Raw genomic sequence first — 13,615 nt, 5'->3', positions numbered from 1 at the left:
AAGTTAAATGTAAAGTTGATCAAAAGCCATATTTTTGTTTCATTGTGTATTACTATTTGCAAATATTCGAGTGACAATAGAATCTTAATTAATATTTTAAAACATGACAACTGTGAATACACAAAAAATGCAAATAAGAACACACAAACTCAACGTCAAACGCACAAATGCATTTATTGTTTCACATCTAATGTCACAAATGTTATAATGACATGTCAGAAACAGACTCGCATTGAATTTCCCAATAAACAGCAGATGGTATATGCAAGTGCTGTACTAAACCAAGACAGAACGTAAACGAAAGAAAAAAAGTCTTCTTGTCATCACCAAAGCATCCCCCGAGCTTAGTTCGAAGATGGAGTGAAAGCTTGTGCCAAACTGGTCTTGAAACGGCAGATGATCCTTTAGTGGGAATGTACTGTAGATAACTATACAACACACTGTAAGAAGAGCCGACTATAAACAAAGACTTCCTTTACTTATGCAGCCAAAATCCATCATGGAAATTTGAGTACAGTGCAAAAGCCAGCTGCATTTGTGCATGTGTGGAAAACGGCCAGCGAACAAATTGACTGGAAAGACCTTGTGCTGTATGTATAGACAAGAAAACGTTTAGGATACGGTATCTTTCGAAACGCAGTTAATTCATACAACAAGAATCGTGAGTGATAACGCATGCAAATATATCCATTGAGAAATCAAAACAAAGCCTGCAAATAATTTGCTTGCAAAGATGTTTACCTTATCCGACTTGTCGTCACCTTGAGTTTGCTTATCAAAGTATTTGGGTCAAAGACACACACACTACCTCATTAAAAATATACAGAACGACTGGAAGAAATGGTGTCGAACAAGAGAAAGAATTTTAAACAACAAATTCTGAAAACAGTTGCTTGGAAACAACGATGCACTGCATCAAAAAGCATAAATTGTTTAGTTTTTGGCAAAGCCCTTGATAATTTGTTTTGGAATTCATCATGATTTCAGAAATGTATTACGCGACTCATCGCGGATTTTGATCTTCATTTGCACCTGCAAAAGTATTTTAAGTACGCTGAGATTAGTGAGGGTTCATAACTACTTAAACAACACCGTGCATTAATATTAAAAACTTAAAAAGTGCTTTTAAATGATGTTTACAAGCACGAGGGCTCAGGTCACACATTTCATGTTTCTTCCATTGCAACATATCAGTAACGCACATTACATGGACTATATGCATTTGGCTTATTCTGCTTATTCTTATTAATAATATTTATCCAGTGACTTACAGTAAATTCAAGATATACATTTTATCACTATGTCACACACAAACAACTCCATAAATACTGTTAGGCCATGAAGAAACACACATTTGACTGAAAACAAATTTTTTTTTTAAGAATATCAAACATTTAAATGCTATAAAAGGTTACCTGTTCTAGCATGAACACAAGAGGATCATCCGGCATATTAAAAATCAGATTCTCTGTGATGTCCTAACAGGGGACAAGAAGAAAAAATGTAATAATGGCTTATTCGTTAACATTAGTTGATGCATTTGCTTACATAAACCAACAATAAACACGACTTCAGCATTAACTGATATTTAAAAAAATCTAAAGATGTATCTGCTAACATTAGGTAAAGCACTGTAAACGTGTTATACATTTAATATAAAATAACACTAACTCAAATGTATGTTGGAAAAGAAAATATACTGCTCATTGTTAGCTCATATTAGTCAATGCATTTACAAATGTATTTTTTTTTTGGACATCTTATACACTTAAAAGTGTGACTTCTGGCCACACTGTCTGTTTGCGTCAGTCAGAAATTATTTTTTAAGTTTTATTTCCTCCATGTAACGTTATAGCTATAAAAACGTGTTACTGTAAGTGTGGCAATACTTTTGTAACACCCTAAATTGTCCTTCGCCATTTTGTCTATACTGTCTACCATTTCAGCAGCTGCAGTTTTGTTCTTCTCACCTGAAATATCTGAAGAATGTTATTTCTCTCCATATAGGTCACCGAGCGCGCGTACGGTTCCGTGAACTCCGGGCTCGAGCGGACGCTCTCGGTGATGAGCACACCGGAGTCTGCCATCTCATAAACTTTAGGCTGTAGGACTAATGACATGACAAACACGGCGTGCTTTCGTTTAACACTATTGCACAAACATTCAGAATTCACGTTCGGGCTGTTTAATAAAGTATAGGCCATTAAACGCGCCCGAAAAGACAGAATAAAGTTTTGTACCTTTACACGTGACTGAAAGGGACCGCGCGTGTGAAATAGCCTGTATGTAGGGCGCGAAATGTCACCATGTAACCCCTGGCAACAGTATACAAAGGACGTGGATGATGTCATTGGGCGAGGAGACGACCGTTGCCCGGGACCCGCGAGGGGTGCAGAACACAAAAGTGGTTGAAAAATGCACAAAATTACATTCGCACGGTAAAAAACTTCCACTTCTCGGAGGTAACTATGTGTTCGGGATTGTTTTTACCTCAGGAGACCCGCGGCCGACGTCTACAAACGACCGACGGAGGGAAGGAGGGGCGAACCCGCCGTTTCTAGGTTGCGAGTCGTCCTCAGCTGACACTTCGGCCTACAAAGGGTGCGCGCTATGTAGGGCAGACGGTGCGTGTGTCCCCCGGTGAACCCCCGCTTAAAACACGCTGTTGTTCGCGTGTGTATCCGGTAGGGGGAATCATTATCAAGGGATGTGATGTGGGCACCACACCGGAAAGCTTACGCTAAACGGAGAGATATTATAGAGAGACGGATTGTTGTATGTGACGAAATATTTACACTGGCCAAGGACGAAGCTTAAAATAAAGAATCAATAAGTAGGCAAGAATGAACTCGTCGTTTGTTAAAACGCTCATTTTTTACTGTCGTTAATCAATCCATTCGCAAACCATAGTATAGAAACGTTTAAATCCGCCACCATAACACCGAGACACGAAGACAAATCGAGCATTTTACTTATGATCGCATTGTAATGTATATATAAATACGTACATGATAAATAACTTCAAAATAAGCGGCTGAACTAAAAATCACTTCGTCTCTAATGCTGATTATTCCTCGTCTAGACGACAGCGCGGGCACGCACACACGCGCGCGCACACACACCTGTCATTGTCTAGACTGGGGGGAGTGGGAGGGGGCGCGCGGGGTAGTTTGGGACGCGTGAACCGCTATTGCGTTATCGCGTGTCACTCACAGCGACTCCGCGAGCGCATTGGCGAACCAAAAGTTCAGCGTCGCTTTTCGCGATCTGATTGGTCGGCAGCGCCGTCAGCAACTCTCCCTACGCTGTCCCGAGGTCAGCTGGGGACGTTAAAAAATAAATAAATGAGAAAATAGAAATGCGTAGAAAGTAAAAGGCACGGCGGGCAATCTAGCTTGTTGGTTCTCGCGCTGACGGGCGGACGCGTCGTCCAATGCCGGACCAGGGATGTGATTTTGATACACGTACTGACGTGGGCCTGAACCAATCTAAAGTGGGCTATCTATAAATGATGCACATGCCCGACTCTCGTATAACTGCTTCTTTGATCGTGGACGGGACGCAGGACTTCTGGGACTTCTTTGATGCGCGTTTGTAAGGCCAAATGACACGAACCGAAAGCGAGGAGTAAAAACAAAACTCCTCAAGTCAGACACCACGAGCAAATACTTGACGGCGCACTTGCACCGTGACCAGTCACTGAGAAACTGAGGATGCACAGTGTCCATGCCGGTTCAAACATAACAATCGCGTAAAGGGCAACGTAGTATCACTTTCAGAGCCACAATGGAGACGGTTTCAGCGCTCCGCAACGGAGGGCGTGCGCCTCGGCGATTGGGGTAAAGTCATGTTGAACGATTTATATCGCGACCTACGTGCTTCAAGAAGTTCCATTCTGTTCCAATCGCCGGCAGAAAGGCGTGGCCGCCCAAAATCTTCGACGAATAGTGAAAAAATGGGAGGGCACGATCGAGCTGCGTGATGTCCTCTCCGAAGGTAGGCTGCAGCGTGTGTTTATTGATGAGATGAAAGAAGATGGAAGTGAGAAATGAAACAAAGTAAGGGACAATATTCATAAACTCAGTCCTTGCCGGGGGAAAACCGGGGAAGCTGTGAAGCGCTGTAGCCACTGGAGAAGAAAAGACCCTTAAAACAGCAGGTAAGAAATTGGGAGGGGGACCTCGGGCGCGTATACTATTTATGTTAGTCTATTTATAAGAAGAGTAATTGCTGATATGAGATGGGAGAAAACTTACGCGCGAAACCTACAGTAGAATAACGCAAACGCAAGGCTTCGGCTCGTATGCAAGTGCAACTTGGCGAAATTGCGTCTGGCTTCGGCGGGTGAAGAATTATCCCTCATATGGATTTTAGGGAGAGTGAGTCCATTTAAAACATCCCATGTTCGTCTGACATTAAACAAAAAGGCGCATGGTTGTCTGAAGTGACGTCTCAGGTAAAATCACTCTATTCTTCGTTGCCTGCTCGCTCGTTTTCTAACTGTTTCAAAGTTGTCGGCTTGCGGGTACTTTGGATGTAGTTTAATCAGTATTGTTATTTTACTACGCGTTTCCCGCTAAGTGTTAACCGTGACACGAAACGCACAATACGAATCGAACAGAGCCGCTGGGGACTTCCCTTCGATACGACCGAAAATAATATTTGAAAGAAGAATAAAGTATCGCGGATTAGCGCCACGATATCAGCTCGATTTCGCAATTACGAGCTTTTTTTAAACCGCTCGCTTTACCGGAATCCTGCCGTTTTCCGGGGCTGCCGTTGCGAATATTTTATTGACCCCGGTAGTTAGATTCGCACCCGTAGCCTTTTGGTCTCGGGCTAACGGAGACGGACATCATTCGTCACGAATGTTGTTGTTTTACGCCCGTGTCGTTACTCGCACGGAGTTTCGTCGGTGGCGTATGTGGCGCTTTACTACGTCCGTTATTTGTCATAACGAAATTAGGATACGCAGCCCAAAGTGACCGGATTTTCAGTGGCTAAGCTTCACGACACCCAAACGTAGTTTCAGTCGCGGAAGACAAATGCCCGTCTGCTCCGAATCCTCGTGCTTTTACTTATGTGGATGACCTCTTTCTGACTCCAAGCTTGTTGCCCGTAACGCACGCATTTGTATAGGCTAAGCCAACAATAAAACACTCGGCCATTTTTTTGTCAAGAAACTTCATGTGGGGAGCACGGGAGAGCTTGTCTTTAATTTTCGGGGCCTTGAAGCGGGGGTCCGAGCGCAGTATTGTTATCTGTGTGTGCGGTAGTATGGGAAGCATGACATTGGCCCGTAGAGGAACAAACACGCAGTCGCTTTTTCATTTATTTATCATGTACAGGCTAAAGTGTATGCTGCGTTATAAAATGCCTGGCTTATATAATCTGTTTATTTATAGCAAGTGACATGAAATGGGATGTCATTTATGTGGGAAGATTCCTTTGACGTTGATTGTTGGAATGTCTCTGAGCCGGTGTAAAGAAAACTTTGTTGCAATATAGTTTAAGATTATTATGTTTTAAATATGCACTGTTAAAGTTTGTTCTGTTGTTCGCACCTTGTTTTTTTATATTTGACCCGATAGCCTATTGGCTGTGTGGCCTGTGTGCAAGTATTATTGGCTGCGCCCCGAACTTATTGATAAAACACATCTAGCCTATATTTTTACGTTCTTTGTTTAGCTTTCAGGCTCTGCTGTAAATGAACGTGCTGTTTTATTAAATGCACGGATTTTAGGGCCTTGCATGAATAAATCACAAGCTCTGCTTTAAAGCACACGTTAATATATTTATTGCTGGTTGTGAAACGTTTACAAATCACTTCAGATCTCGTCGGAATCGATCAAATTCACGCATCCTAAATGTCGTCACTTTCACGATAAAAAAAGTTTAGTTCTCACACACTTTTGACGTGCTTTGCTGAAGGGAATGTATATGCATCGCTCTAGACGCCTTATCATAAATTAATAGGAGCATGACATTCTAGAGTCAAACTTATGCTTTATATATAATTCAGATCATATACGTGTATGTCAAAACGATTTCTTCTTATTCTTTTTATTTCACATTTTTTTCGCTTCAGTTTTTAGTGGATGCTTCTGTCCATATAGCCTGGGCGTTTTTGTAAAATGTGTGCAGCAACATCGAGTCATAGAAAACTCTTTTTGTGCACACTACAAAGGACTTTTTGTTGTATTTGGCGCAAATAATGACAATTAAAGTTTTATTTTAGTTGATGAAGTCAGCTGGTCATCACATGGTGAAAATCCGGCGCAAGACCTGTTGTTCCCTTTGCTGCATTAATTCGTTTTTGTTTAAATCGCGTATATCTAAATAAATAACGATTGCAGTTGTTTGTTATATCAGTAGGGACTGACAGGAGGGGCTTGGCTCCTGTATCGTGTTTTTATCGTATTTACCGACTGTATGGATGAGTCGGATTTAGAGATGGGTGTTTTATGTAAGTGTATGTCAATGCACACAAAAACCGAAAATAGACTTTTTACTTTGATTTGAATATGTGACGCAATTACAAACACACATTCTGACTGTACGTCTCAATATTCTGATACCTTTTTAACTTTTTACCTTCCACATAATTTCAGTTGCATTACTAAATGTTTTTTTTTTCTTATTGTGGCTTTATGTGGTGTAACTCTATTTGACAAGTCTACAGGAATGTACGTGGACATGTAAGAGACTTATGGACCTTACAAGACATTAAACAATTATACATTATTGAGATGTATTATTATATATGTATAATGTATATTTTAAATTAATCTCACTCTTGATTTGTTTCTTTATAACTTTTTCCAACATGCAATACCAGTACCATTATGCAATGTTTCTATTTGTTTGTACCAAGCAGTTGCATCTTGTTTAGTGAATTGATCTGAGGTGCATATTGATGGATGTTTATATAATGATCAGCTCATCGAGTTTAGCCATTGTTGTGGAAATATAAGAGGTCTTGAACATATTACATGTGTATACACATTGATGTTTTACAGGACAGTGTGTACCCAGCATTTGAATGTTGTTTGTAGACGATTAATAATTGAACAAAAGGGATTTAATTCTGGGCATTACTGGATTTTATTTATTTATTTTGTTTTGCACGTGATAGGTACAGTATTAATAAATATAGGATGCTGCAGTCAAAGCGAGTATAAATTTACATTTGTTTTCATCACGTTCTGTGAAGTTAAAACATGGTAAGCATGTCTTTTGTCTATTTTTGGTGCGATGGAAGTGATAAATTCGAGCAAAAGACAATAAATAAATCATGATCTTAGGAATATTGAGATTCGGAGATCAAAAGGGACCATTGTGCGCTGTTTATTTTGGAAACATCAAACCGTCGTAGTGCTTCAAACATGCCACAGCAAGAGACGTCTTAAAGAATTTGTCTCTCGGGTTTCTATCGATTATTCGACACTTTCGGAAATGACAAAATTACAATTATACAATTGCAGGCGTATACACAAATATGAACATTTTGTTTTAGTTGTACTCGGAACGGCATTGTTTACCGAGTTGTACTCTTGGCTTTGGCGCTTTACCAGGGGTAACTAAGTCAGATTATGGGGATATCTAAACAATCTTGCCAGTTTGGTGGTGACCTTTTTAATGTAATTAAATGTCAAGGTCAGAGTCGGATCATTTCCTCGTAAGGTGTCTCGATGATCAGACAACACTGCGTAATGTTTTTTTTTGAGCACTGAGGGTGTGCCATAAAGATTCAAACATGGAATAAAACGAAACCAAATACACGTGTCTAGATTTATTCCACTGCCTAGATGTGGAACTGACGATAGCTATACATCTCAACCCTATAAAGATGTGAGCATTGAACAGAGCTGAATGAGCACGAGGTTTAAATTGAGTGAAATACAGTCAGAAACTGAGAAGTGTTTAGTCCGGTTGAGTTACATTATGGTTTTTCTGTTGAACAGGATCCCTCATGGCATACACTTTCAAATACCTTACACAAGGTAGTGTGTGTGACATTACTAACAAGAGATGATAACGTTTCAAGTGGTACAGGCACTTGACCTTTTGGCCTTGCTTTATGTCGAACACTGTGACATGAAGATCTCATGGATGATGGCATATAACATGCGTTTGATTGTATTATAAGTTTAGTTGTTTAATATCCGGACTGGAGTCTGCATTTATTTAATGAATGACCAAAGGATGGTAAACCTCTCCATCCCTACTCTATAACAAAATGACAGTAATCCAATTGGTGTTGTGTCTTTTTTAAACAATGTCGATTCTGGGCTTTTGTATAATACTTCCATGTTTATTTTGATGCCCTGGTCCCAGCCAGTAGGAGGAGTCATTTTAACCTGAAGGTGTTTAATGTCGGTTTCATAATATCTATGGGTCGTTTAGATTATTTGAACCATTTCAGCTGTTGGATTGATGTAACATGATGATGTTTCTCTTAAATGAAAAGTTTTACATCAGCACTCATGATATAGCCTGAGGGAAGCACATTTGACTTGGCATTGTGTCTATAACAAAAAAATGTTGACCCTTCTATTCAACCATCCCATAAGAATATAAAATATATTCAAATGTTTTAACATGAAATGTAAATGTTAATTTACATTATCCTGAATGATCTGGGTTGGTTCAAGATGGCATTGTTAAAGGGAACCAAGTGTATAGAGAGATGTATGGCTAAAAATGTTGTAATAGCCTTAAACCACTAGCATTTGTCCTTAGAAACCCACAAATATTTTCAATTCACTGTATGCACGTCCTGCTGCTTACGTATTTCCGCCAATATCTCAGTTTTACGCGGGCTTCCCGTATAGCATTCTCCCATAGCAAAACGAGGTCCTAGCCTGGTCTTTTATTTGCATATTCACATATTATATTCGCATATTTTGATTAACTGCGATTTCATTTAATTAAATTATATTATATATACAGTATATATTAACTTTTGTTGCAAACATGTTTTATATATTTTATCATTACATCGTTCTAGTTATGAGTTCAAGAAGCTTTAAATACCTTCGTCGTGAAGGTGCGATGTCTCAATATTGCTGTGTCCTAACGGCAGCTCATTAAAACACTAGGCAAGCATTGGTTGTAAGGACGCAATGGTAAGCATGCTTGAAGCTAAACAACTGAGCCTAAATGCGGAATTGGCCCCGCATAGAGTGAATTCTTTAAAGAATAAATAAATGTAATCCTCATTTTTTAACCTAAGAAGGCAGCCATGTTCTCTTTCGATGACGTGTAATGGTTGCACGCACAGGCAGCCAAACTGAACACAGACACACTAATCAGTTCTTTAGTAAATATAAGGTGCTGTAGGATAATATATATATATTAATATTGCTAAAATAATATAGACAGAATATAAGACGCTATTTGGTGTAGATTTTAATATTGTTGGTCAGAAACAATACAAACAAACATATTAATATCCTAAATCATCTCAAATTTTATTATGTACACCATGTTTTCAGCCATTATAAAATGCATTTTTTCCAGATTTTGACTTTTTGATGTAGCCTAACGTTATTGTCTCTCTCTGTCATTAATGTTAGCTGACGAATAACCAAACCGCAAGTATCTTATTATTGTGTTTGTCAGTATATTCTCATAATGTATAAAGTATAAGATTATGGTGGATGCTGTTGTCTTAAATAGTCTTTAATGTCTTAAAGTTTAATGATGGTCATTCAAAACTATGATTTAATGCACATTTATCTTGAACAGACGCTTACTGATACTGAAAGCGTTCTTCTTTTATGGCAGGCAGGCTGGCTTGTGCCAAGAGGACATACCGCCACCTACTGTCCCTGTGTATTTATATATCTGATCTTATGTTTGCTGTCTCATACTTTACTGGTAAATATGGGAAACATGTGTGCTTCGCTCTAGCGTTAAGAGAACTGGTTTAGGTTGCATCCAGTTGACGTCAAGGATTTTAATGCAAAAAAATGCCGGCCTCCGGGTACATTAAATAAAAAAGTTTATGAATACTGTGACTGTTACACTGTTTTTTAATTTCACATTTATAAAGTTAATGCCACTGTTAATATATTAAGCTTTACTTCTCTCCATACCCAAGGTTCCCTTTAAGCCAGATTTTGTTGCTGTGTGTTGTCGAATGTCCTTCTTTTAGGTGTTGCTGTGTCGTGGTTGCCATAGTAACGGTCATGAACGAAATTGGAATCTTAATTAATATGGCTGAAATTGAACTCCTCTTCAAGTCGTGTTGTGCGTCATACATGTACATGCGCCCTCAGAGACATTTTGTCCACACATAATTTTATAGGGCTGTCAAACGATTAATCGCGATTAATCGCATCCAGAATAAAAGTTTGATTTCACATAACATGTACACATGTACTGTGCATATTTATTTTGGATTTTATAAAAACATACACATACATGCATATAAATATAAAAACAATTTTAAGATTTGTATATAATTAAAATTGTGGGAAAATATAAATACATTTACGTGTTTTCATATGTGTATGTTTTTATAAATACAAAATTAATATACACAGTACACAGACATATATTATGTAGACATAAACGTTTATTCTGGATGTGATTAATATTTGACATAACTACATTTTTTATTTAGTTTTTAGGATTAATGTGATTACGCGACACTCGTCTCTCATTGGTCGAAAGTTTGTTGGGTCACTGGACAGGCCCAAATCTGGCTGGCGATGTGAACGGGCCCATTTGAGGGATGTCAATGTGGAATTAATTTGAATTGTATACAGCTGATTGCAGAACAAATTTCCACCGATGGTTTAGGGATATCTGGTCCTGCTTCGGCTATACAAAGCAAAAATGAAACCGTCGTACTTTTGCGATTAAATTATCGCGTTAGCCCTTGAGAACGTAGACAACATTTTGAATTGGGTCATAATTGGGTTGTAAAGTTCTGTATTTTTCCTTTTAGTGAAAGCTCGCAATGTAATTACTTGACAATTTAATCTGAGAGATCTATCAGAATTAGTGAGCTATCCACTTTTCCTAATTGAGCTGAACATTCCCCGTCTTCCCCTTAGGCTTTATCTTAGAAGAATAAATTCTATTCCATTCTTTTTTTTGCGTGTGAGTTATTCCCAATGAGTGATTTTCTAATTTTTACGCTATTTTTAAGAACGCAGCGTTATGGCTGACTGGACTCACCAGAACGCTGGAATTATTTGACTTTGGGGACCGGATCTTTGATACCCGCAGAGTCTGACGTTCTCCTGTATTTCGCGTTTTCACGCTTCTCCGAATAGAAAGAATAGTTCGTACCGCACAAAAAAGTCTGGGAAAGGAATTTTGAACGTAGGCCTCGAAGTCCTGTCGAGACCCCTTTTGTTTTTTGCACGCCCGCTCCTCTAAAAGTGTAATTGTAGTTTCTTTTTCTTTGGACGGCAGCTGCCTCCGTGTTGTGAAAGAGCCTTCCTTGTGTTTTCCACCTTGCCGTGCGCTAACTTCTCATGAATGACCCCCAACGGTGAGGCTTTTTTCTAGCGGCAGTGGTTTGGCTAAAGCACTGTACATTGTTCACCTCAGATGACCCGGCGTCACATACTCGCGCTATCTCATTCACACACCCACTTCGGGAGAACCAGTTTTAGGCAGCCAGGGTTAGAGCTCACCTGGCAAACTTGTAACTTTTACCTCTGCGAGAAGAGCTGTTTTGGTACAATGGGGATTTTCCACGGCGAGGGTGCCAGCGCTCTCTGCCCGCCCTTTTGCATACATAATTGTCAGTCATGTGTTGCAGCATTAACTTGGTGAATCTCTTCCTTTTGGCTTTTCTTTCTTTCTTTCTTTCTTTCTTTCTTTCTTTCTTTCTCTCTCTCTTGCAAAAAGGATCAATTTGTTGCTTTCACGCTCACGACAAAGTGTAGAATCTATTTTTTTATGTCACATGAAACGTAAACACTTTCGCCACCCGGCATGCCTCTCCAAGGTCTGTTCTCACGTTTGTTTTGCGCACGCAAACAAAAGAAAGCCGTCCGTCTGTTCTATCCTTTCAAAACGTGACTTTATGGGCACAATACAGGGATGAGGATTCTTTTCAGCACATCTCTTTAAACACATAAACGAGTACACAGGCATTTCACTGATGTGAAAAATGTATCTTGGATTCTAATAGGGAAGTTGTGTGTTTGCCAAGGTGCTCGCGTGTCCTCGCCTAACCCCGGCACCCATATGGTTTTCTACAAGTCTTAGTGAGATCACTGCCATTTCTGAAGGAAAATATCTGGAAATGGTTTGCGAACGAGGGATGAAAAAAAAACAAGCAGAGGTAGTCAAAGAGTTCTCTCTCAGAGTTTGGCCAAGTTTACTTCTTATTTGTTTACAACCGGGCCGTATGAGACGGGCCCGGCGAGGGAGGGAGACGCTTTTCAGCGCAGCGCCGCGCTGAGAAGTACAACGGCCTCCATTTTGGAGAATCGCTTTCCCCGATTGGGATCTGAGAAGAATTAAGGGTCCCATAATCGAAACGCGGGACGGCGTAATGGCTATTACTACAAAGGCTGTTTAACACATTAGCACTCCACATAGTTAACAAGTCTTTATTGTTACTGGCAAGGAGCGTCTCCTAAAGACGTGGCGCATGAAACCAGCGCAGGATCTGCTGGGTCACGAATACAGCATGTTTCCGGGAAGAGCGTTCCGAGCTTTTGACACAACTGTTATAAAAATACATACACACATGCAGATCACGGTGGGCGTGCGTTGACTTTCAATCGGCACAAAAGGATCAAATAAAGAGCTGAAAGAACAAACAGCGGTTTACGAGTGGCAAAGGTCACGGCCGTGCAAGGACGTAACTCTTAATGTAAATATTTTAAAGAGGAGCTCTGCATCGTGCATGTCGTCATCTGCGCTTCCGATGGGAGTGAACCGGCCTCCCGCTCCGTCTCCATCCAGGCGTTGTTTATCTAATCCGTATTATGTGGCCGTTTCGGAAAGAGCCCTCGACGTTTTTATGGCTCTGTATGAACTGGGCCGGCTTAAAGAGGACAGCTGCACAACCGAGGGAAGGTTTTAAATTAGGAGTAGCCTTGAAAACTGTGCACATAGGTGTACCTACCTACCTGTTGCCAGGACAGTTGTTGTTGCCAAGGCAATTTTGGCAGAGGAGCAAAGTATTTCCAAGTTACATTCTACCCAGTCGAATATCAGTTTTGATCATTTTTGTTATTTTTAATCTGGTCGCTGTTGAACAGAAACGGAGCATATGGAATGATGTTTATATATAGTGAAACTTTGTAGTAGGCACGCATCTTTACATCAGTGCCAATGTGGTTGCCAGTGCTGGCGTTTGTACCTCAACAGCAGTATATGTTGTATCTAGCCCAGGAAAAATAAAACATGTGTGGACGTTTATACATTTATTGTTTGTACAATAACACGTGAGCGTGCACCCTGATATTGACACTCCGTTGAAAAAATGTGTTATGAAGTTTAGCTGGGCTGTAGGAACACTGTAGGCTCTGCAGAAACATTTTGATGAAGATTTTCTGTTTTAAATAATAACGCGCGGCCTGACACTGAGGATCATTTAAAGATTTGTTCAGATTTACTGTTTTTTTACAGCTTACAC

General features: G+C 39.9%; 2 protein-coding genes across 5 annotated transcripts in view; one reads left to right on the top strand and one right to left on the bottom strand.

The window, feature by feature from the left end:
• Positions 1–155: 155 nt before the first annotated feature.
• On the bottom strand, positions 156–3,065 carry tex55 (testis expressed 55). Of its 3 annotated transcripts, XR_008906471.1 has the most exons (5): positions 2,491–3,065; positions 2,241–2,315; positions 1,971–2,110; positions 1,416–1,478; positions 156–1,032 (listed from the first exon to the last, which is right to left on the bottom strand). XR_008906471.1 is itself a non-coding variant. In XM_056745693.1 (3 exons), exons 1-3 carry the CDS (start codon positions 2,202–2,204, stop codon positions 976–978), a joined length of 354 nt encoding a protein of 117 aa, XP_056601671.1. In that variant the 5' UTR covers positions 2,205–2,234; the 3' UTR covers positions 156–975. The 3 variants fall into 3 exon arrangements, 2 of the variants coding, with proteins under 2 accessions (XP_056601671.1, XP_056601672.1); XM_056745693.1 differs by lacking the exons at positions 2,241–2,315; positions 2,491–3,065 and having other exon boundaries at positions 1,971–2,234; XM_056745694.1 differs by lacking the exons at positions 2,241–2,315; positions 2,491–3,065 and having other exon boundaries at positions 156–440; positions 1,971–2,234.
• Positions 3,066–3,906: 841 nt separating this feature from the next.
• zbtb20 (zinc finger and BTB domain containing 20) overlaps positions 3,907–13,615 on the top strand; it is a 53,695-nt gene continuing 43,986 nt past the window's right edge. The window contains exon 1 of one of the 2 annotated variants that reach the window (XM_056745690.1): positions 3,907–4,159. The gene's annotated coding sequence lies outside the window, so the exon portion shown is untranslated. Of the gene's footprint in view, positions 4,160–4,202; positions 4,457–13,615 lie in introns of those variants that run through there. The other variant, XM_056745692.1, reaches the window with a different exon arrangement.

This window comes from Triplophysa dalaica, chromosome 4 (assembly GCF_015846415.1).
Source record: "Triplophysa dalaica isolate WHDGS20190420 chromosome 4, ASM1584641v1, whole genome shotgun sequence".
Lineage (NCBI taxonomy): Eukaryota > Metazoa > Chordata > Actinopteri > Cypriniformes > Nemacheilidae > Triplophysa > Triplophysa dalaica.
Note: the sequence above shows the minus strand (reverse complement) of the source record. Positions and strands in the feature narration are given on the sequence as shown.